The 23,068-nt window shown below is 45.2% G+C and overlaps 1 protein-coding gene across 2 annotated transcripts in view; it reads right to left on the bottom strand.

Annotated features, from left to right (window-relative positions):
* Window positions 1-23,068, bottom strand: part of ehbp1 (EH domain binding protein 1) — a 103,682-nt gene that overhangs the window by 22,539 nt on the left and 58,075 nt on the right. Inside the window, exons 16-21 of one of the 2 annotated variants that reach the window (XM_076160278.1) lie at window positions 15,226-15,370; window positions 13,002-13,265; window positions 10,533-10,690; window positions 7,022-7,160; window positions 6,773-6,873; window positions 4,411-4,534 (exon numbers count right to left, since the gene is read on the bottom strand). In XM_076160278.1, coding sequence (XP_076016393.1) covers window positions 4,411-4,534; window positions 6,773-6,873; window positions 7,022-7,160; window positions 10,533-10,690; window positions 13,002-13,265; window positions 15,226-15,370 — 931 coding nt within the window. The remainder of the gene's footprint in view (window positions 1-4,410; window positions 4,535-6,772; window positions 6,874-7,021; window positions 7,161-10,532; window positions 10,691-13,001; window positions 13,266-15,225; window positions 15,371-23,068) is intronic. The other variant, XM_076160277.1, reaches the window with a different exon arrangement.

The raw sequence follows: 23,068 nt of genomic DNA, 5'->3' as shown, positions 1-23,068 counted from the left end.
TCCCTCTCTCTCTCTGCTTGTTTATCTCTTATCAAACGCGCGGTAGGTGAGGGGCAGCTTTGTGGTGCAGCTAAGTACCATTATTTGGATAATTGCGTCCATTGTTGCAGGTTATATAGCTATTTGAAATGGAAGGAGTGCGTAAATAGGTGCAGGGGCCAGGTAGGGGGTGGTTCAGAGATATTCAAAGAGGCGTCAAGGGATTTTCTGTGAAGGCTACAGAACACGTTGGAGAGCTCCTTCACACCTGGAATTTCAATGAGTGCGTGTATGATATATTTATTTCTGGTACAATATCTTTAGAAAAACAACAATGCCCTGCTCAATGGCATTACACCATTTGTGGAGATACACACCACCTGTCAACGGTATTATCTTTTATTATGCTGTCATTAGCCTTTTGGAATCTGCAGGTTTAAGCCCATAGGTTTACTGTAAGACGCACAAAGGCTACAATGACCTCATCGTATACTAGTAAATCTATCTGTATCATTATTTACCAACACTGATCCATATTAACACAAACATTATTAGATAACAGATGTTTCAGCGCTCCATCTTCAAAATGTCTAATGCACTAATATTCTTCTCATATAATCAATAAACTCTTATCTGTAAACATTTGGCCTTGTGATGGGGTGAACGTTCTCCTAATGTTGCACGTATGAAGGACAGTGCTCCCAGTGGTGCAATGAATAACAAGTTCATTAGTCGAGGGGGAGCGCCGCAGGAATTCGAATTCCCCCCCGACAGGCGCCCGGCCCCTGATTGGCTGGCTGCGTCCGCATGGTGAGACTCATTAGAGCCCAGCAGTAATTAAGAGTTGTTAGAAAGTGAATTCTCTAACCACAGATTAGAAAATTAAACTATTTACTGATTACATATTAATAGAAGACAACAATGGCGCTTGCCATAAGCTTGGAAGGCAACCAAGGAATAAATCTGTGTACTTAATTACCATAAACAATGGGGGCATAGAAATGGAGTTTTATGCACACTCCCTCCTGTAATGTGCCTGATATCAGAAGACACTTGACAATTCTTGTTCAATTATCTCTATTATTTAATGTGCTGTGAACTGCCTCTGTGTAAATAAATTAACCACCCCAATTACTTTGGATTCATCTGGGGAGGGCCGCCGCGTAATAGAAAATGCAGCAGAAAGCTGCATTGTGCCCAAACCAGGGCAGAGTGGGGCAAAGGGGGAGGATGGAGAGATGTGTGGGGAAAAGAGGAGGGGGGGGGGAGCAAAGGAGAGATTTAAGGGATAAAAGAGGGATAAAAGGAACGGCGCAAATAAAAGGTGATGCAAATCAAGAAAGAGTGGAAAAAGGAGAGAGAGAGACGTCCATGGAGAGAAAATAATGGAAAAGGCAAGAAAAGAGCAGAACAGGATTTTGATCTGGAAAATATGCAAAAAAAGAGAAAAAGGGTTAAGATTTGATCTGACAAGCTGAGAGCTAAACGCTTGGACTCGTGGTAAAGTCATCATGGAGCTAAACAACAACACACCTTACATACTGTAAAAAAGGAGAAATGCTCTATAGAAAGGAGGACAGGGGAAGACAAAACAGAACGGTACAGAAGGAAGGAACCAGCGTGGCCGAGCAGCAGCAGTGCTGAGTGGACCTTCTCATGCGTTCTGCAGAGAAATGAACAATCAGCAGTGGGTCAAGTCCTGCAGCTCTCTGACACAGCATCACTGCACTCTGAGCTCAACCCCAACTTACATGTGAAGTGATTTCCTACCCACAGACTGTGATGTAACTATCTTGACAGTTCGGACTATAGCTCTAGTCTTCCTCAGAGGCGTCACAGTTGCTGGTATGGCAAGTGTGGTCAGATGACTTTATACTTCTTAAGTCAGGAGTGGCAAGTTTAAACTTTGATCACTCTCAGATTAAGGCAATGAATCCATTTTTTTTTACAATAAATCACCTCTGTATGCATTTCCTCAGACACTTCCAACTCCCCTCCTACTCCAATTCATTCAATATTCAGAGAATGCTGGAGACAAATGCTACAAAATGCGTACGTTTCATTGCAGCAGACTGATAACAGCACAAAACAACACACATTGCTGCTAGCTGGTGGTAGTTTTGCTCCACATTTACTGGTAAAGTTCACAGGCAGTGGTCAGATGTGACGGATCAATACCAGATGTTTTGCTCACAGCCAATCAGCCACCGCTTCAATCAGACATTCTTGGTCCAGAGGAAAAATATCTATCATCTATGACAGCCTATAGAAAGGTGACCTCAGTTGTCGAGGTGATAAAGGTTACTATAGTGACCAACTGTCAGTGGTGCATCTCGCTCCGATGCCTCCAGACTTTTGCCCAAAGGTACAATCCATAACCTATTGGACGAGACTCTGGGATAAGTGCTGCAAAATGAGATATGGCCACAGAAATGCACTTTGAGGATGTGAACAGGTTGCTCAACTTCGAGCTGGAGTGCAATGGCACAAAGTTACCAATCTGAGGTGGTACTTGTAAATAGTTTAACAGTGGGGCCGTGAATGAAAACTGAGGGCTGCATGACCATCCCACATATGCAGTTACATGATAATTCTGCAGCTTTTACTGTTGTTTATCACAGTTTAATCCTGAGCAACGCCAGATAATTTGGTATATTGAAGAAAGAATCACCCAGTAGCCGGTGTTGATTTCTCCAAAACAGATCTTCATTTCATTTCCAGCTGACGGTGAAAAGCAACCAAGGTGAATCTCGCTTGGTGATAAAGCTTTTATTATTTTGCCCTCACCTTTCCTCTTGTCCCCTCTCCTTTTCCAGTGAATCATATTTTGTCCAGGAGAGGACCAGCAGGTATATATATATATATATATATATATATATATTTATATAAAAAGAAATCTTTATGGCTGAGGGTGTTTGGAAGTAAATAACCTGGCGTCTTGCTGGCTAGCGGCTGCTTTATCAGTGGGCGAAGAAGGAGGAGGAAAAAAACAGCCCTTCAGATTGACACAATGGCATGTGCTCCGACAGGGGAAGAGGGCACAGATGCAGCAGGGAGGGAAGCAGAAGGGAGGGAAGCCAACACAACAAACAGAGGGGAGATAGTCACGATATCAGACCCAAATGGGATGAGGAAGGTGAGTGCAAATCCCACCTCTCTGGTTTCCTTTCTCTAAAAAAAGAAACCGCCTCTTCCATCTTCCCCTGTGTCGCTTTTTTTGGGTGGATTTTTGGAGCTTAATCCACCAACTTACACTTTGATATATCGGAAAGAGCCTGAGAGCTACTACTAAATTACTACAGCAAATACCTTCACTTTCAGAACATTTACAAACACCAAACATCGTACACCTTCAGGAACCACGCTTTTTTTCTTATTTTCAACATTCTTGTAGGAAATAGGAATGGGGGGCTCTTAGTATCACAAACGGGATGCTATTCTCCAATTTCAGTTAGGGACTTAACAGAGCCAAGGCCCCTCTTTTGGCTCATCACACTGTCTCATGTCTTAACAAGGCTTTACCCCTGGCCAAATCTTAAATAAAAAAAAAAAAAACGACCGAATCCGGCTCTGTGCGCCAAAACAGATTGCGCTCCGTATGCACGGGCGTGTAAGCGTTTGTGTGTGTGCCCGTCGTGGATTTGTGAGCCGTCAGTGCTCGTGTTGTGTAGCCTCACGTTATTTTACATTTCTTTGCCTCTCCCTCTCTCCTCCCTTTAACTCACCCTCGTCCTACCTTATACAGCATATCAATGAAGGCCAGATACGCACTCGGCGAAGGAGGGAGTATTCCTGCGTATGTGTGTGTGTGTGTGTGTGTGTGTGTGTGAAGCTGTGCATGGCTGAGCGCACTGTTCAATAGTGTGGAGGCTGGCTGGCTGACTAGCTGGTTGGTTGGCTGACTGGCTGGCTGGCTGGCTGGCTGGGACCGCGGCTGGCAAACGGCTGCAGAGGAGTCTTCAGCTGGGGCTCCGCTATCGCACCCAGTTATCGTTTCCCCCATGAAGGGCTCCCTTATCACCCCAGCCCAGAGAGGTCTCCCTTCTTCTCCCATCCCCGAGATACATTTCCCCCCCCCCCGCCCTCGTTCCCTCCCCACTGCCCCTTCCTCCCCTCCCAGCTCCTCCTCCTCCCTCACCCCTCCATCCCCTCCTTTCATATCCACCCAGCGCTCCGTCGCGCAACATTCAACTGAGAGGGAGGGAGGGAGAGAGAGGAGGATGAGGGGGGGGCTTCAAAGATGCTCTTTCTCACACACACACACACACACACACACACACACACACACACACACACAAATATCCACACAAACTCCCAGAGTATGTGTGTGCGTGTGTGCGTGTGTGCGTGTGTGCGTGTGTGTATGTGTGTGCATGTGCGTACGCTCAATTTGCCAAAACAGTTTTTCCAGTGTAATTGGGCTTGGGGTACCTGTGTCCATGAGATAGCGCAGCCTCTTCTCCACACGAGCTGCTCGGGCGTCTATGTGCCTCTGCTCGCTCTCCAGTGCAGACAGCTCCCCAACCACATACTGACTGGTGTCTTTGAACGCTTTCTGTCAACCAGAGAGACAGAGGGAGAGAGGGAGAGAGGGAGAGAGAGAGAGAGAGGGTGGGAGAGGGAGAGGGAGAGAGAGAGAGAGAGATCAAACAAATTGATCTACAGCCTAATTCAAAACTTAGAAAGACTTGCTGAGAGAGAGAGAATGGCTCTGAAAGAAAGAGAAGGGGAAGTAAGGAGTGCAAGATACAGCTTTAAACGTCTTTAAACAGACAGAGAGAGAGAGCGAGAGGGATGGAGGGAGAACGAAGGAGAACAGCAAAATACAGAGATGGAATTAACAAAATGGTGATTAAAGGACAGGAGGGACATGAAAGAAGAGAGAGTACCTTTAAATCATTCTTACACCGACAATAAAAAGCAATAAGTAGTATATTGTCTGATTATATGTCACATTATATTATATCATCATTCACACTCAGGGCAGTAAATTGCCATCACTCACAGGCCTTTGTCCTTTCATGTGCAACTGACACCTTAACGTTTTCATAGTGGATATCATATCCTGGCTGTGGTAATGGCTGATGCTGCCTTCAGATTGGACCTATGAAGTGCTCACTGGATTATTATACAACAGGTATTTTCATTTGGCCGAACAAAGGGCCGGCTACGCCCCGTTCTGATGATGAATTAAAGCTAGCGGGGATTTGCCGGGTTGTATGCCAGCTCTGTTTGGGAAAAGCGAGGAGGGAGTTGGTTGATGTCTCCACCAGACAGGTTCATTCTCTGCTTACGTAATAATGCATAAAGGGCTTTTGCCAATGCTCTAGCAGAACATGTGCAGAAAATGAAAGCCTAATGGGTAAGTTAGAGATATTTCACTAATCTGCCTTTATTTTGATTAAGAAATATGTGAAAAAGGAGAGGAACAGGTTTAAATGATCTGTTAAGGTGGACATTTTTACAGTGCAACCTACAGTTTCCCACCACACACACACACACACCCTGCAATTTCTGATGTCTTTCTCCCCACATCCGGCAAACTCCAATCACTTCATAACCACACATACTTCACACGCGCACACACACACACACAATTCTCTAACCATACGCACTTAATACACACTTCATTTCTGACCCCTCTTCACCTGTCTCCTGGCTGCTTGCTATTCTCCAGAGAACCTCCTCTGAGTGGGGAAGATGTTTATTCAAATTCCCTACTGAGGATGCATCCGGAAAAAAAATATCTCCATTTTACTGCTGATGCACTTCATTTTCCTTAATGGGAAGGAGAACTAGTGAGCAGAGCAGAGAGAGAGAGAAAGTTGTTTTTTTTCATTCCACCCAGGCCAGCAGTTTTTCCTGTACTCTTTCCAATGCATTTGCGTGGATCTGTGCGCCTGTGTGTGTGTGCCTGCGTGCCTGCGCCGGTTCCCACCCACCTCATCTGCCCCATCCTCCTCCTCCTCCTCCTCCTCCCTCCTCCTCCTTGCGCGCTCTCGCTCTATCACCATATTTTTCCTTGGCAAATCAATTTTACACATGATCAGCCCACTCCCCTTGCCGCACTCGGCCCAGCCGTAATTAAGAGCAGGGAAATTACCATATATATTATATTAATGCAAACATCATTCAGCAGGTAATTCTTGGCTGATCGGGATAATGGAAAGGTTGAACACCCATTAACCCTGGGGCCCAGGCACTAGGAGGAGGATGTGCTTGTTCTGTGTGTGTATATGTGTGCGCGCACAGGGTTCAGGGTCGAGGGTAGGAAAGGACTGTTGGGAAGAGAGATTCACCCCAGAATCTCTAGTGGCACACATCCACACTCATTGAAATAATAGCATTCTTACAGACACGCTCTTTGTTTGCACAAGTTCAAACGGACGGGGAAGAGTGTGTGCATACACTGGGAGGACACACGTAGACACACACACACATCTTTACTCAGATGCACACGGCCCTGTAAATGGCAGAGCTGCTGATATCTAATAATTAAAACGACAGCCTGTTAGATCAATACTTAGATCTCTCTGAAGTGAAGAGAGGACATTACAGGCAAAGGTGTGTGTTTGTGTGTCTGTGTGTGGGGGCGGGAGGCAGGGAAGGAAATTAAAGCAAGAAGTGAGTAGAGAGAAGAGCTCTCTGATAGATTCATCTAAGACAAGGCAGAGGGAGAGACAGACAGGCAGCTGACTAACAGAACACAAAATAGTAAAACAACCTCACACCTCTCATTGAGTCCTAAACATTAAACTATTTCCTGATGTGTACTGTAAAAATAATGACAAACCTCTTCTTCAAACGGTCTGTGAATGTCTGGGTCAATGGGCGACTCCCTCTCCTCCCCGGCCTTCTTCAGCTCATCAGGAATGGACCTCTGTCTCTTCACTTCTGGAAGGATGGAGGGACAGATAAACAAGGGACAGAGAAGGGCAGCAAAGCAACAGATCAGACTAAGTTGTGACAGCGGCCTGTTTAAGCAAATCAGATTTAAGCAATGTGTGTGTGTGTGTGTGTGTGTGTGAGGTATTTTCCCCACCTGGTCTGCTCTCCACATACTGGCTGAATGATTTCAGCTGTGTTTTCCTAACAGCAGAGTCCTTGCTGAAGACCACGGGATTGCGCAACCTCTCCGTGGCTCTGCGCAGCCGCTCTGCTCGCAGCTCCTCAGCGTTATTCTGTGAAACGCACAGCAAAAGCACACTGAGCGTCCACAACCAACGCTCTTTTGATGTACTGTATTATTCCAATATAACGTCTACGTCAATCATGATATATACAAAGTTATATGGATTTAGGGACTGAAGCTCGTTCCACTTTCATAATAATAATGTACATGTGTAATAAATACACATGTAAAAACTAAAACACACTTATTAATGACCTCATGAAACTTTAAATAGTTTACAAAATGCTCGACTGGAAAGTGCAGTGAAGTTGCAAAAGCTAATATGTAACACACACAGACTAAATTGCTGGTTTAGCTTTAAATTACTGACTTTAAAAACAATGTAAGCAATTAGTTTGTTGGTCCTCTTCTCCACATAGCGTCTATTATTCTGTCAGCCTCTAACAACCTTTTAGATCTGCAGTCAGGCATTTATTAAGCAGCAGATTCTGAATTTCACAGCCGCTCTGTGATTATCGTGACCAAAAAGACAAATTCCCGCTCACGCACGCACGCAGACGAGGCCACCAGACACATTTGCTGGGAGTTGATGTGTTAACTTCAGCGTGGCTTGCGTGTTTGTGTTAACGCGTCACATACACACACACTTTGCTCTCATTCTCTCCCTCACTCGGAGCAGAGACAAAAAAGGAGGCAATTAGCTCGAGTTTCAACAAAAACCCCGAGCCAGAAAATATATTCAGATTATGCAAAATGCAAAAAAGTGCTATTGTTTTCAAAGTGAACACGTGTTTAAAAGCTACACGCTTGCTTCTCCTGCTATCAAAAACGGCAGGCAGAAACGCTTTATTACCGGGCCTCCAAATAGGCCAAGTGGAGTGGAAAAGAAACCGAGTTGGGGTTGAAGATTGACGTTTGGGCAACATTAATAAGATGGAGAAACAGTAATAAAGGTGACAATTAGGGCGAACATGTTCCACTGCTCGAGAAGGAGGGAGACGTTCAAGCAGGGAAGCACTAATAGAGATGGAGTGGGGAGGAGGGGGTGGTGATGTTAGTTTAGCTTCAGATTATTGAGCTTCAAAAACAATGCCTGTCAATTAGTTTGTTCAAATGTGTGCGAGTCCTACCAGCCAATTAAAATTGTAGTTTGTGTCAAATTGTTTAAAATGTAGTAAGCGAGCGAAATTGACGAAGAGACCAAATTGCCTTTGGGATGAATTCCATTATGATCATCAGCTTTACTACTTAAAACACACTGTTGGACAATAAAGGTGCATTGTTTTGTTGGACTGTGATTCCTACTTCAGCCCGCACATCAAGTACTGACGGTATAACAGAGACAAATGAATAGAAGATCTGATTTTGTTTGTTTTGCGGCGAGAAAAAGTGAAAAAAATTGCAGATAATTGGATGTCAAAGGATTTATTGGATTACTGTTTCCTCCCTTGTCATAACTTCATGAGAGGGATTGTAATTTTTTAAGTGTGGTGACTGATAAATAAAAAGACAGGCCCTTGCCATATCTACAAGGAACAGTTGATTTAGCAAAAGACCAAAAATCCCCAGAGTGACTGATTAGGACACGGAGCCTGTCGGCCCAATTATGACGTACTTCTTAAAACTGTCCTGAAACCGACTCGCTCACTGGAATGAAACCACTCGCAAAACAAAAACATATGAAGCAATATTACAAAGATAATAACGTCCAAAGAAACATCCAGTGGCCTAACAAAGTCTGGAAAACAAACAAACACTATATGTGTTGTTATCACTCCCAGAGGAGACGGGGAGGGGGGGGGGGGGTCCCTCTGAGAGAGAATCCCAACACAAACACAATTTATAATCCTGATTTAACCGTCCCTGAGGATCAAGAAATCTGACCATACAAACAAGAAATCTCTCTCTCTCTCTCTCTCCCTTTCTCTCTCTCACACACACATGCAGGCCTACTAGGCTAACCCCCCTGTCTCCCATTTACACTCTGGGACAAGCAGATATTTGGGTGTCCCCTCCCTTTTCTCCCGTCTTCCTCCTTTTTCTCCAGCTCCAGCTCTCCCTCTTTTATCTCTTATCTCTGCTATCAGCGCGGTGGTAAGCTGTGGCAGTGGCGATTCAGTGGGTTTGGATGTGCATGCAGGGGGCTGCGTGACTAATATTGCAGTCTGCTGAGCATTGCAAGCCCTTATCGTGCGCCACTGAGTCTGCGCATAGACACAATCGCTAATGAGAGGTTGTGTGTGTGTGCGTGCCTGCGTACGAGCGTGTGTTTGCACGTGATACTTCCGAAGGGTGTTGGAGGACTTATGCGATGCCCAGGCCTCTTGGGACAACACAGTTTATTCTCTTTTTCATAAAGCAGAATAAGTTAAGTCCCAGGATGTACACACACACTCACTTCATTTCCTCACCTGAAGTTGGTGAAGTTTTATAGTTGTGTGGCAACCAACTAGAAAACGGAGAAAAGGCTCTACCTTGAGGCAGTGCAGTCATTATTTGCACCTTTAATTTGCAGCTAAAGCATTCATGATCAATAGCTACTGTGGAGGCTCAGTGGACAGACAACACTGTTACACCCCAGGCAACCAATAACCTGATTTGATTCTAAAAAAGAAAACCAAGCAGAGGCGCCGGTGACACTATTACATCCCAGTCAAGGAGAGCTCAGGATTTCATCACCTTTCTAAATATAAAACGTTGGCATGTCAAAGTTCTGTTGTCATAGGCAGAGCTCACCTGTCACGGAGTGTGAGCGTTCATGAGGAAGGTGCTCAGGATGAAAGCCTCGACTATACGGCGCCTGTGATGCACCTTTGCGTGGGTTTACATATTAAAGTGAGGTCACATAGGGACGCACGTATACACTCCTTTGGCCATAAAGGACTAAGCCTTTCAAGCTTTGAACACAAGAGGGTGTTTATGTGAATCGATGATCAAAGACACCCTGTGTTGCCATAAGCACAGAGGGTTTAAGCTCGTACTGACGCGCGCGCACACACACACACACACACACACACACACACTCACCCACCTTATTCCACTCAACATTAGAAATCAATTAAACAGATGTAAAGACTGCCGATTGCCTGGTTGACTCAATATATACATCAGAAGACACACACCCGGCAACACCCACACCCCCCACTCACACAACAATTATCGCAAAAGGTCACAGTCAGCCGCAACCGACTGCTACGTATTATGAAGAGCATTATGACTCCAATATGGACAGGAGACACATGAAATGGTCCAACTAACGGACGTTTGCTCTCTGCCGGGAGCTCGACAACCGGGTCAGTGGACTTGATTGATTGGACTGAACCTTTGATAGCTCCGAGAGGCAGAGAGATGAAAGGGCAAGAGAGAGGGAGAGAAAAGGACAAAAACAAAGCCGTGTGTTTTGAGGCGGACGTGTCGTTACCTCCAGTCCTTCGCCGGGGCTCTGTGGGGAGGTGGAGGAGGCCGTCGGCGAGGAGGACGAGGAGGTGGAGGAAGGGGACGAAGGGGAGGTCGGTCCTCCTCCTGGCCGGAGCTCGGACAGCTTTTTCAGCTTCAGGTCCACGTGCCTGCTGTTCGCACCTGGAGAGGGAAGACATGCACGGAGAAACGAGTGGAGGAGGAGAGGGAAGAGAGAGAGACAGAGAGAGAGAGAAAGAGGGGATGAAAACGGTGAAAGCTTACGCACAAACGCAGACATATGAACTTAGTCTGCATTCATGCCTCATCTTACATTTCCACCTGGCCATTACAACTGATAAGGATGACACTCACTCACTCACTCACACTCACACACACACACACACACACACACACACACACACGAATGGTAGGATATACTGTAGAGTATATATAATGTGTGCCAGAGATAGAGATCTGGACAAACTAGGCAGCCTTAAGTCCCGTTTGTACTGCCGAGTGCTGCTGAGGCCCTCGGTAGCCACGGATGGGACTATCACCACGGTAACCACAGGGTGAGATGGAGAGAGAAGGCGAGAGAGACACGGGTAAAGTGAGCATGTATCCAATTTTTGTGTTTGTTCTCTCCAACGCTCTCTGGATTGGAAGACATCCCATTCTGCAGACACACACGAGTCCTACACACACACACACACACACACACAACCATACAATTTCTTTCGGACTCTGGCCATGGTTACACAGTTGTACAAATTCTGCTGTATTTTTCTCGTGCAGTCTCAATTTCCAACACTTTCTGATTCCCTTTGTTTTTTTCTCTTCCCTATATTTTGTCTGCTGCTCTCCTTACAGACCTTCTATCTGTTTTGCAGGGTCTACTTCTCTCTAATCATCTCATTAATTGTAATTAATATCTCAAATGTGTCTCTGTTTTAGCCTTCTCATTAAATCCTCCCCGCCTCTGAGCACATCCTTCATATTCATCCTCATCCATCCTTGCCAAACCGGTCTCCCTCTCCTCACTCCACCTCTCAAACTTCACCTTCATCTCCTTACTGATTTTGTTCCACCGCACCTTCTTTCCCTCACTCAACGCTCCCTCGGTGTGTCTGTACCTTCCAGTAGCTGTGTACACTTTTACTTTACAGAGGTTGGTAACCGCAGCTACCCTGCCAGGTCTCGCTGGTGCACTGAAGAAGATGAAAGAACCGGAGGGAAACCGTTTCATGTGTCACCTCCCCCTGTGACAAACACACACACGCGCGCATGCAAAGATGCATGCAAACAGATGCCAAATACAGTATACACACACATGCAGTGAACACAGGGTGGAGGTGTTTGTTAGTTGACCTGTGTTAGAGGGAAAACGATGAAAGCAGGAGACACTTGGTGCTCGAATTTGGCTTCAGGAAACGTAAGGTGTTATCTGTGACTTTGCCTCTATGCAATCATCTGTTTCTTTCAAGACAACATTAAACACTTTAAGAAAGAACAGGACCTACTAAAAAGCAAAGGGAAACAAATAATGTACTGTACTTCAAAGCGTTTTGTCTTTTTATGTTTCTTTAGCTGTATTCTAAGCTATCTAAATTAGGAAACAAGTCAAATGAATTAAAAGCAAAACAAAGTCATTAGTTTGCTTCTGAAGGTTTACTTTTGGGCGTCAGGGTTCATTCTTTCCTAAAGATGTTTCTAGAAAGGAAGAAAAAAGAGAAAATGAGTGTGGAAAGATAAAAGCATGCAGGGGTCAGAGGGTTAAGTGATTGGTGGTTAGTTCATGAAAATGGAGTTAACTATAGCAGAGAGAGAGAGCGGCTGTGTGTGAGTGTATGGCAGAGCTTCACTTATGAAGCACAGCTCTTCATTTGTTCAGGGTTTACCCAACTATTCTACGCCGAGCTAAAGCACTAATAAAAGAGAAATTAGATAATAACTAAAATGGCAGCTGGGGGGGGAATAGTTTGGGCTGTGAGCACTCGTGAATACACCCGCACACACACACGATCGACTCTGTCTGAGCAAACACAAACACAGGGGTCAGCCCTATCTGAGCACATACATGCAGTATACAGTACAGATACATACACAACTGATCTGAGACGATCATTGCCTCTAGTCGGGCAAACGTTGCTGACAACAAGAACATTATTCTGAGTAGGGTAGTATTTTATTTATATTTAGCTTGGACAGGTTAGAGAATCCAAAGTGTTCTGGGCTTAGATTGTCTTAGTGTTCAATAAATAGCTTAAAATGTAGTTGTCCCAGAAACCTGCTACAAAAATGGAAAGTGATTCGATTCGATGAGGGTGTGGGGTCCAGAATGAGACTGAGCCAATGGCAGAGTGTGAGTAAGGGAGGGAGGGAGTGACCACAGAGTTCGTGAAGGAAACTCATGGGAGGTAGATGCGTTAGAATTACAGCAAGCAAGACGGTCAAGCATGCAGCACCACACAACATTAGCCAGTGAGTTTACCCAGAAAGGTTAGATCTGAGCCTCGGTTAGTAAGCTCCAGGGGCCCCTGGGTGCTGCAGGTGGCTGGCAGAGAGGCCTCCAGTGGCAGTGGGTTAGTATGTAGGGCAGACGCAGATGTGGCAGCAGCAGCAACAGCAGCAGCATCATCATCATCATCATCCTCATCATCCTCATGCTCTTCATCAGTCCTTTCCTCTTCCTCATCCTCAACACTTTCATCATCAACACCATCCTCAAGATCACCTTTCATTCCATCCAAAACATCTGCGGGTGCTGAGTCAGAGAAGGAATGAGTGAGAAGACGGCAAAATAACTTAAAGGGTGAGCTTTCATGATGTGAGGGGACAAGCTGGAGAGAAAGTAAAAGTGCACAGACACAAGGCTTGATTATGTGTTAACACAACAGCAGTCGGGGCTAAGAGCAAATGTTAAATGGACCAAACCTCCACACTTCTGGGGATTGTAGCTTTAAACTGGATTCATGTGTTGTGGTACTGTTGAATATTAAAGTGCAGCTCTAAACATTATAGACGAGCCCTCAAACTAAATGCTATGAAAAGGCAACAGACTCCACTTGAGTGACGAGAGGACTTGGGCTGATGCCTCCATGCATGTGTGTGTGTCTCTGTAGTGCATGGGTGTGTGTGCACAAATGTTCTTCACACAGTCTGAAACTGAGCATTACATTTCTTGTCCCTTGTTGAAAGATCTCTTGCATGTCTGTCTCCTTCCAAATAAGAGTTTGGGCAAACAAAAAGCAAAAAACATGAAAGTAGATTCTACCAACTCTCTTGAGGGGCTCAATGGAAAAGAGAATGTCTCCACATTAAGAACAAAGGGGGAAAAAAACAATAGCAGAAACCCAAGTGGAGACCTGAACAGCTCTAGCTGCATGGATAACCCACTACGGATTAGTACAAAACAATCAGTAAACAGAGTTTGACTTCACAAGATCCCTCCACTGCTATTTACAACGTGGTGGCAGGGGGAAGGAGAGAAAATCAAAATAAGAGCATTTCCCGTGTTCCCCCTCCACCCCACCCCTCCCTCTTTGTCTTAATTTGCAGGCTGCGCTGCGGAGCGTGCTAGCAAGTGCCATTCCTGCATAGCTGGCTGAGGCCTAATTAATGGGAGGCCATGGTGATGGAGTTTGGAAAAGTTCGCAGGCAGACACTTGGAGGGGGCAGCTCAAGCTGAATTAACGGACTATGAACGGTGTTGAGGCGAGAGATGGAGAGACACAAAATTATGAGAGAGAGAGAGAGACAGAGAGAGAGAGAGAGACAGAGAAATGGGGGGGGCTAGGATTAGCCGTTCTGCTCGGTAGGCCTTGTGTATCACAGCCCACAGCATACCCCTCTCTCCTCACCTCCTCCCCCACGTTCCCTCTTTTCCTCCCAACTCCATTTTTAATGAGATCAACAATTAGTCCAATTCAAAGCTGAAAGCGCACATAAATCAAGCACCGCCCGTCCTCTGTCTCACCATTCTTCCCTCGTCACTCTCTAACCTAATACGTTGCTTCTTCTCTTTCTTTTTGCTCTTTTGCTTCAGGACGACTTTTTCTTGACTTGTGCTTGCGGCCCGTCTCCATTCCTTTGTCCCCGGTTTCAAGGCATCCACCGGTCTGCAACACTCTGACCTTTTACTTTCCCGCACTATGCTCAATCTACTAGAACAGTCCGGCCAAAGCAGAGGTATAATGTGGAGGAGCTCTGAGACAAATAACTAGCCGGGCCTAATAATGGTCATTATCATAATAACCCCAATTCCAAGGAAATGGAAAGCAGTGGGAAATGCACACGGTGGTGCATGCAACCCCTGCTAGCCTTTATTAGTGTGTTTGCTTATTTTGACTATAATTCAGCTGCACAAAGTGTTGTGTTGATTAACAATTACTGGGAGAAGAAGACGAAGAAGGAGTCCCAGGGTAAATTGCTGTTCTAAATATCAGGGTGGTGCTTTTGAGACCCGCAGCCGCCTTTCAATTACATTTTGTTTGTGTCTGCGGATTAGACAGAACCCCTTTAGAGATTATAATAGGACTGTATAGATCATAACATACGGATGTCTTGAGAGGCAAGAATTGACAAGTGTGTGTGTGTGTGTGTGTGTGTGTGTGTGTTCACCATAAAACATTTACATCAAACTCAGAAACTCAGAGAGCATGTTTATGGGGCTAAGTTTTGTGTGTGTGTGTGTGTGTGTGTGTGTGCGTGCTGACCTCCAGCAGGGCTAGCCTTGTTGCCCTTGGCAGTGCTGGAGATGTCCAGCAGGTTCATGTCAGACATCTTGACTCCAGATCGAGCTTCAGCTATCAGCTGCCTGGCTCGTTCCCTCAGCTGTCTCCGCCGCTCGGCATCACGCTCCTAAACACACAAACACACACACACACACAGAATATGTAAAAACAGTATCTTGCACATTCTTACACACACACATCTACAAATACTAGCTGATAAATGCATTCATACACACGAGATCTTAAACAGAGAAAGGCTTGATGCATTCGGCCACTCAGTCACTTTAACTGAGCTCCACATTCACCAGAAATGTTTGAGAAGTAAAACAGGCACCGACTTTCATTCTGCTGAGAGTTGTTTAGCAACCGTAGCAGGAGAACAATCACGTACTAAAACAAGTGCCCAACAGTCTGAGATGACATCCAGAAAAAAGGAGGAATAAAATCTGATTAATTTCAGCATATTAGGGAAGATTTGTTTACAATCACCACACACAGTGTCTGAATGATGACACAGCATTACTATATTTATGATAATAATATGAATACACTTATAGATGGTGCAGAGGCTCTCCCCCTTCTTACACCAACACATTTACTACAATACAGCTTGCAGAGTGTTTTGTTATGAAACACACACACAGACACATCATCTTGGCTCTAGACAGATACAGTATTGAGCAGGCGCCATCAGACTAATGGCAGAAATGCCATTTTCAGGCCCATCCAATCTGATCGTGCCGATAACACAGCCAACCACACACACACGAGCGCGCGCGCACACACACACACACACACACACAGTGCAAAAGGAAAAACCTCAAGATGTCAACTGATAGACACTTAACTTGTGATGAACCCTCAGCCACCAAAACAAATATACTTGATGCATACAAACACACACACACACACACACACACACACACACAAATACATACATTTTATGAGAGAGAAATGTCCAAACACGTATGTTTATCTATCTGGCTCTCTTGATATGAATGTCACAGAGCTTTACATAAAATAACAACAAATGCATTTAATGCCACACCTCTCCCAAGAGAGAGAGCAAAGGAGGCAGCAACTGGTATTTAAGTATTCAGGCTGTTGAGTAATGATTTAGTTAAACATTTCTAAGAGTACGAGTTGAGGCAGACAAAGTTTAACGCACTGTTGTTATCAAATCTATGACAAAGAAAGGTGGTAGAATTCTGCTCTGAATCCAGTGTGGAAGATTTTCAGCCTCAAGTTTGACAGAAATGACGCAATATTCTACTTTGCATCCACACACACACACACACACACACACACACACACACAAACTTAACCAAAGCATCAAACTACAGACAAACACCTACGCACTTTTCAAACTCTACCTTACACCCCCCTCTAAACACACACACACACACACACACACACACACACACACCCCCCCCCCACCCAGGGGAGAGCGGAGCTGCATTTCACCATCACTGTTCTCCCTCCCTGTGGTTTCCTGTTAATCAGGCTTCTCCATATTGAGGCAGGGGTTTTAGGGCTGGCCTATTGAAACCACCCATTTATCCATTAACAAAACAAGCAGCGCCCGCTAATGAGCTACATCTCTCCATTTCCATGTCAATTGTTTGTTTGTAGCCATTGTTAGGCCGGGACAATGGGGCTGTATTGTAAATGACAGCAACCCTAATGCACTGTGAGAGTCTGTGTGTGTGTGTGTGCGCGTGTGTGTGTGTGTGTGTGTGCCCAAGGGGATGCCCAGAGGGAGAAACACACCTTAGAGAGAGAGAGACTGATAAAGAGGGAGATAAAAAGTGAGGAAGGGAGAGAGAAGAGAGTAGAACTCACCATCACACACGTCTCAACAATCTACAACACAACAAAGCAGTTAAAAAGCAAATGATGTCATTCTCTCCCTGCCTTGCATGTAAATTGGGTGGACAAACTATTAGGGGCATCAATCAACATAACACTCTTGGTGTTCTTAAATCACATTCTTGCCGATTCTCTTTCTTTCCTGCATGTTGTTTTTCTGGGAGGATTTTGCTCTTCCCTTCTTTCCCTCAGTATTTCCTTCCGTCTGTCTGTCTCACCATGTTTTCTAGGCAGGCTTCTCCCTGCCCTCATAAATGTAATATGATAAACAGTAATGTCACCGATGGCCTTCCGGCTGGAGACTGGTTCTGATATCCAATCTGGCCTTTACAGATATGGATACAACTACCAGTTTAAGTGTGCCTGTGTGTGTGTGTGCCTGGTGTGTGTGTGTGTGCGTGTGTGTATACATAGCGCTCGGGCCACATCGCACTCTAAAACATCCAAATGCATTATTGTTGTCGGCCATTTTGGAGACAGGAAATGGGAAATTGCCTTTGCCTATCCAGAGGCTAGGATTAGCGCTATGGAAAAATGCATCTGACTAGTGCCTAGCTCAGTCAGCTATAGCCACTGATTAGAAAATGTAGGAGACTGTGTTTGGAAGGAGAGGAGAGGACAGGAGAGGAGAGAAGAGGAGGACATATGGGACATGATGTATGATCACATCTCTGGACATAGCTGTGTGTGGCTTCAGCACAGCAGGAAGGTGCATCTCCCAGATTCTACTGAGGCCACATGAAACCAGACTCTTTTCACTCTAAGGGACAGAGTTGACAGAGTGGTGCCACCTAGAGGACAACAATACACTGTTGACAAAGCGAAGGTCACGCTGGCTGCTTCCATACTGAAAACTGGCGACTGATATCTTAGTAGGCGGAACCAGGAAATGTTCAACATAACACAAACGCCAATCCGACTACAAAGTTGCACGACGAGAGCCAAAGTGAGACACAGAAACATCACAAGGGCGGCAGAAAAGGCATCGGTCGGTGGTCGTTGGACAGGACGGGATCAAAAATGGAGACACAGGCCGACGAACAACAATTGTGAACTGTGTCTTCCTTTGCCCGCTGGGAACCTCTAGGGGAAGAAAGGCTAAATGGTTGAGTGCAGGGCAGAGACAGAGGTCTCCTCTATGGGCTTAGTGTTGGGGTGAGGGCCCCTCTCCGCTCTGGAGGCTCTTTTTTTGGGCAACGGGAGCAGGTCGTCGCCTTGGTTGCTCTTTTCTGGGCAAAGAAAAAAAGAGGCAGGGAGGGTACGCACCATTGGTCATGCACAGAGAACTGGCGTGGGCACAGACTGATGTCTCACACACACACACTCACAAGCACACACACAATCATTATCTAAAAGGCTATGCCAACCTTCCAGGTAGCCAGCCAGCCTGGCAGCCAGTCATGCAGTTCCAGACATTTGTCATGACAGGCTTATTCACAGTCAAGAGGTGCTTTAGGTCTCTATCTTGTCCAGGGCGGCTAACACACAGACACACAAACACGCACCAGACCAACCAGTCACAGCTGTGGGATCATATGCACCTGAAACTGTGGTGTGATGAAGATAATATTCACAGTCAATGTATAAACTGTGGCTTCTTCACTTAAGTTAAGAACACATGCAAACATATTGTGGTCACATGCTCATATATTAAAGGAAATGATTGAGTGGAGGGATTCAAGCTGACTAGCAGCACAATCTGCAGCTTTCAATTGATTCTTTAGGAACATCACCCCATCTTCCTCTTCGCTTTCTAAATGTGATATTTTTGTTGAAAATTAAAAGAAAACAAGACAGAAACTTTAAAATGTCTCAGGTTTCATTTGAGTACCAATGGAATATAATTAAAAACAATACATTTTTATTGTATTGATTTATATAAAAAAAGATTTGTTAAAAAGCACAAAATCAAGAATTTATCATTTCTAAAAATCCCCTGTTGCTCAAATTTTGAGAGAGAGAGAAGGGGAGAGAGAGAAAGAGAGAGAGGGCGGGAGGGAGGGAGAGCGAGCGAGCGAGCTTATCGGCTGGCTCCAGACAGACTGCGCGGATCAATGAGCATGTGAGGCACACAGCGATCAATGCATTTGATAAAGAATTAAAGAAGAGGCACTGTACATGGCTATCAAAGAAGCAGGACACGGCCTAATTATGATTCGACGGGTGCGTGCCCATGATAGGGGTCTCTGTGTGTTAGGTGTCCATAAATATGAATTTGAGAGTGTCAGCGTAGAAGTGCAGGACATGCACCTGTGTGTCAGTGTGTATTTAGCCTAGGCACATGTGTGTGTGTGTGTGTGTGTGTGTGTGTGTGTTTTCCAGGGTGAAGTGTACATGTTCCTATTGGTAGTAGGATCAAGTTGATTTATCTTAACACTAATTGTGTTATTATTATTATTATTAGTAGTAGTATTATTATTCAGACTGTATGTATGTGTTTGTCGTAAGTTGTGCTTGACTATGTATACCCTTTAATTGCCCTGCACTGACGGCCGTGATGTGTTTGTCTTGGCAGGAATAACACAAATATTTAAATGCTGTAAATTTCACAGGACAATGGCATGTGTGTGTGCTCGCTTGTCAATCAAGTTGATATTTTCTAAGTAAACAAATGTGTGTGTTTAACTTTTGAAGATCTGTTTAACTGTGGTTTCACAGCTGAATTAACAGTTAGACATGAACATTACCTGAGTGTGTGTGTGTGTGTGTGTGTGTGTGTGTGTGTGCGCGTGCGCGCGTGTGTGTGCGTGTGTGTGCATGCCTAACAAAGGGCACTTGTACAGCAGAGTTGCCCCAGAGACAGTTGGACAGGTAGAACAGGTAGAGTGGAGCATTCAGACAAAACACAGAGGAAGGAAGACAGAGGTGGACACACACACACACACACACGCACGCACGCACGCACACTGCCAGGCAGGAAAGATGGGAAGGTTTTGCCCTTTAGATAGACAGGATAATTGCTAGTAAGAGAAAGAGAGAGAAAGAATAACAGGGAAAATCTGAGCTCAACTTTGTGATAGTGTGTGCTCCAGAAACTTTGGTAACCCTCGGTAACCGCTGGTCTAATGAACCAAATCTAACCTTACTCATTCCTGGGTCTGTTCTAATCGGGTCGGTTTCTCGCTGAAACGACTCAAACTGATGTTATGAGTGTATGGAATCAATCTGACATTCATCTCAGGAATACGCCGCTCAAATTCCATGACTGGTTGGGGAATTTTCAGCGCGGCACTGGCGACACTACACTACAACAAAGCTCATAGATGCTGTTGTTTCTCTGACGCATTTGAGCTTTGGAAAGTTAACCACTGCGGTGACATTTGAGATGGACCATGATCGAAACCTGATGTAACTGAGGGGAAATGAAGACGCGCCTATAAAACGACACGTACAGACAAACGACGACAAACAGACGTCGAATCTGTTACGCACACGCTCAAGAGTAATTCCACTTTCTTGCTTAATCTAAAACAAACTGCATCAGGCACTTAATTAAACGGTGGGATTACTGTAATTTAAATATTCTCCCGTCTGAGGACTTCATCCGTCATATTTTATTCATAGCGACTGGCTTAAGACCCACGGAAAGAGAGCTGGGCAGCAGAGTGGAGGTGAATAACTCTTGTACAGTGAAATCACTCAAAAGTAAAAAAAAGTGAACACCGGGTATGCGATAGCTTGAAAGAGGGAATAAAAATGAGGAGGAGGAAGAAGAAGAGAGGGGGCAGGAGAAGGATAGGGAGGGAGGATTTTTTTTAGCATTTAACGATTACAGTAAATGTGTGTGTCTGTTGGTTTTGGGTCAGTGTGTGCTAGTGTTGTGCGAGGATTGCAGCTTCCCTCTGTGATGACTTGATCAGCTCTTGTGATGTAATTGAGAGAGCTGTCTTTCTTTAGCTCGCTCACACACACACACACACACACACACACACACACACACTTTAGGGACTGCCTTTGATCTCCACTTCAGCCAATTCACCCACGACACATACCACACACACACAGACACACTCCAAAGAAACCCGGCCACCAAACTATTTAGTTCGATTAGGGGCTGATTCTTCAAAAAAGAAGTGAGAGCTGGAGGAGGGAGGGGTGGGAAGATGAAAAAGGGACGGCAGGGAGAAGAAAGGGACGGCGACCACATTAAAATGAGCCCTGGAGAAAAACTATTGCCGCTGGGGGGGAAAGTTGAAAAGGAGAAAGGAGGAGGGGGAGGAGGGGGGGTAAAGGACAGAATGTGGACATAAAGGGACAGTGCAGAGGGTGACATTTGCATTTTCAATATACTATTCCTTCATTCTTAGGCTGTTAATTGAACTCAATTTGCATTCTGGAGTTGCAGAATGTTAATACAATTACAGGATTGATGTGCTTACGATCAAACAATCATCCTTTTAAATACCACACGTATGAGTGCGGGATCTAACTCTATACGTGCAGTTTGTTGTGAATTGTCAGCGGTGAACATACTACAAATTCCTTTTCATTGTGATCAGTTGGCGGCCAGAGTGTCCCTAGCACCTTTCCAATTAGGGCAATTAGGGCCAATAGCCATCCAAGCAGTCGCCGGTGTCTCTGACATGACAAAGTTTATTTTCCGAATCACTTAGTTAAATCACATATGGTCAGCGTCACTCGCTGTAACGTTTATTTCGAGCCTTTAGGAATGTCGACATTCAGCCAGAGCGGCCTTTGTTTTGACCAAGGCCTGTATAGATGAAAGAAAAATGCAAGCGGAGGAGAAATTCAGGACATAAATGAAGTCAATTCAGGAGCAAAGTAGCTGACAACACCCACAGGTCACAACAGCAGAGACCTAGAAGTCCCCTCCACTCCTGGGAAAAGAGGGAGGGAGCCGAGGAGGAGGAGGAGGAGGGGAAGGAGGAGGAGGTGAGGGGAGTGCTGGTCGGCAAAAATCAAACGGGGCCCAATTATAGGAATCACAACGAGTCAGTGAGCAAGAGAACTGTTACCTGGAACATACCAAGGCATTTGCGAGCACTCTAAAATGCATACCACAACCCCTCTCTCTGCCCCCCCACCGCACTCACACACTCAACACTCTCACACAGACACACACACACACACACACACACACACACACACACACACACAAAGAAGGCAGAAGTGCACAGGTGCCATACTTTTGCACACAGTTAACGCATATTTTTGCTTTATAGTTGTGGCTGATGAAACGCACACACTCACACACACCAGCACACGCACACAAAAGCGTGTCTCTGTGTGTGAGTGCCTATATGCACACAGAGACACACACACTTCTTCCAAACCTAGTGTGAATTCTGATAATTAGCCTGGCCAGGCCGGTGTGAAATTACTGTTCTCATCTGCTAATGGATGAGAAAACCTGCAGCCAACACACACACACACACACACACACACACACACACACACACACACACACACACACACACACACACACACACACACACACACACACACACACACACACACACACACACACACACACACACACACACACACACACACACACACACACACCTCCATTTAAATTATGGTGGAATAAATAACAGTGGAATGGAAGAAAAGACTAAAAAAGGAAGCAAAGAACTGAAACAAAAAAGATTGTCTGTGTTTTAACAACTTTCCTTTGATGAATCTCTTCGTCACGCCACTTGTGTGTGTGTGTGTGAGTGTATGTGTCTGACACCGCAACATTTTTATGCTCATTAATTACCCATTTGGCTGCAATGTGGGCAGGGGGTAATGACATTACAACATTACAAGGCATCTGGACTGTGACTAGTGATAGGATGTGAAGGCCACCTAGGAGGAGAATGAGGAAGAGGAGGAGGAGGCAGGCTCAATTAGTTGCTGTGCGGGTTGATCAAAGACTGGACACAAGAGGGCAAAAGCAGAGGAAAAGAAAGGAGGAAACAGAAAAATGGAAAGGATGGGACGGAAGAGAAGA

Source organism: Genypterus blacodes, unplaced genomic scaffold (genome assembly GCF_046128005.1).
Source record: "Genypterus blacodes isolate CSIRO-AG114 ecotype Tasmania unplaced genomic scaffold, CSIRO-AGI_Gbla_v1 ptg000105l_1, whole genome shotgun sequence".
Classification (NCBI taxonomy): domain Eukaryota; kingdom Metazoa; phylum Chordata; class Actinopteri; order Ophidiiformes; family Ophidiidae; genus Genypterus; species Genypterus blacodes.
The sequence above is the reverse complement of the archived record's forward strand: the minus strand, read 5'-3'. Positions and strand labels throughout refer to the sequence as shown.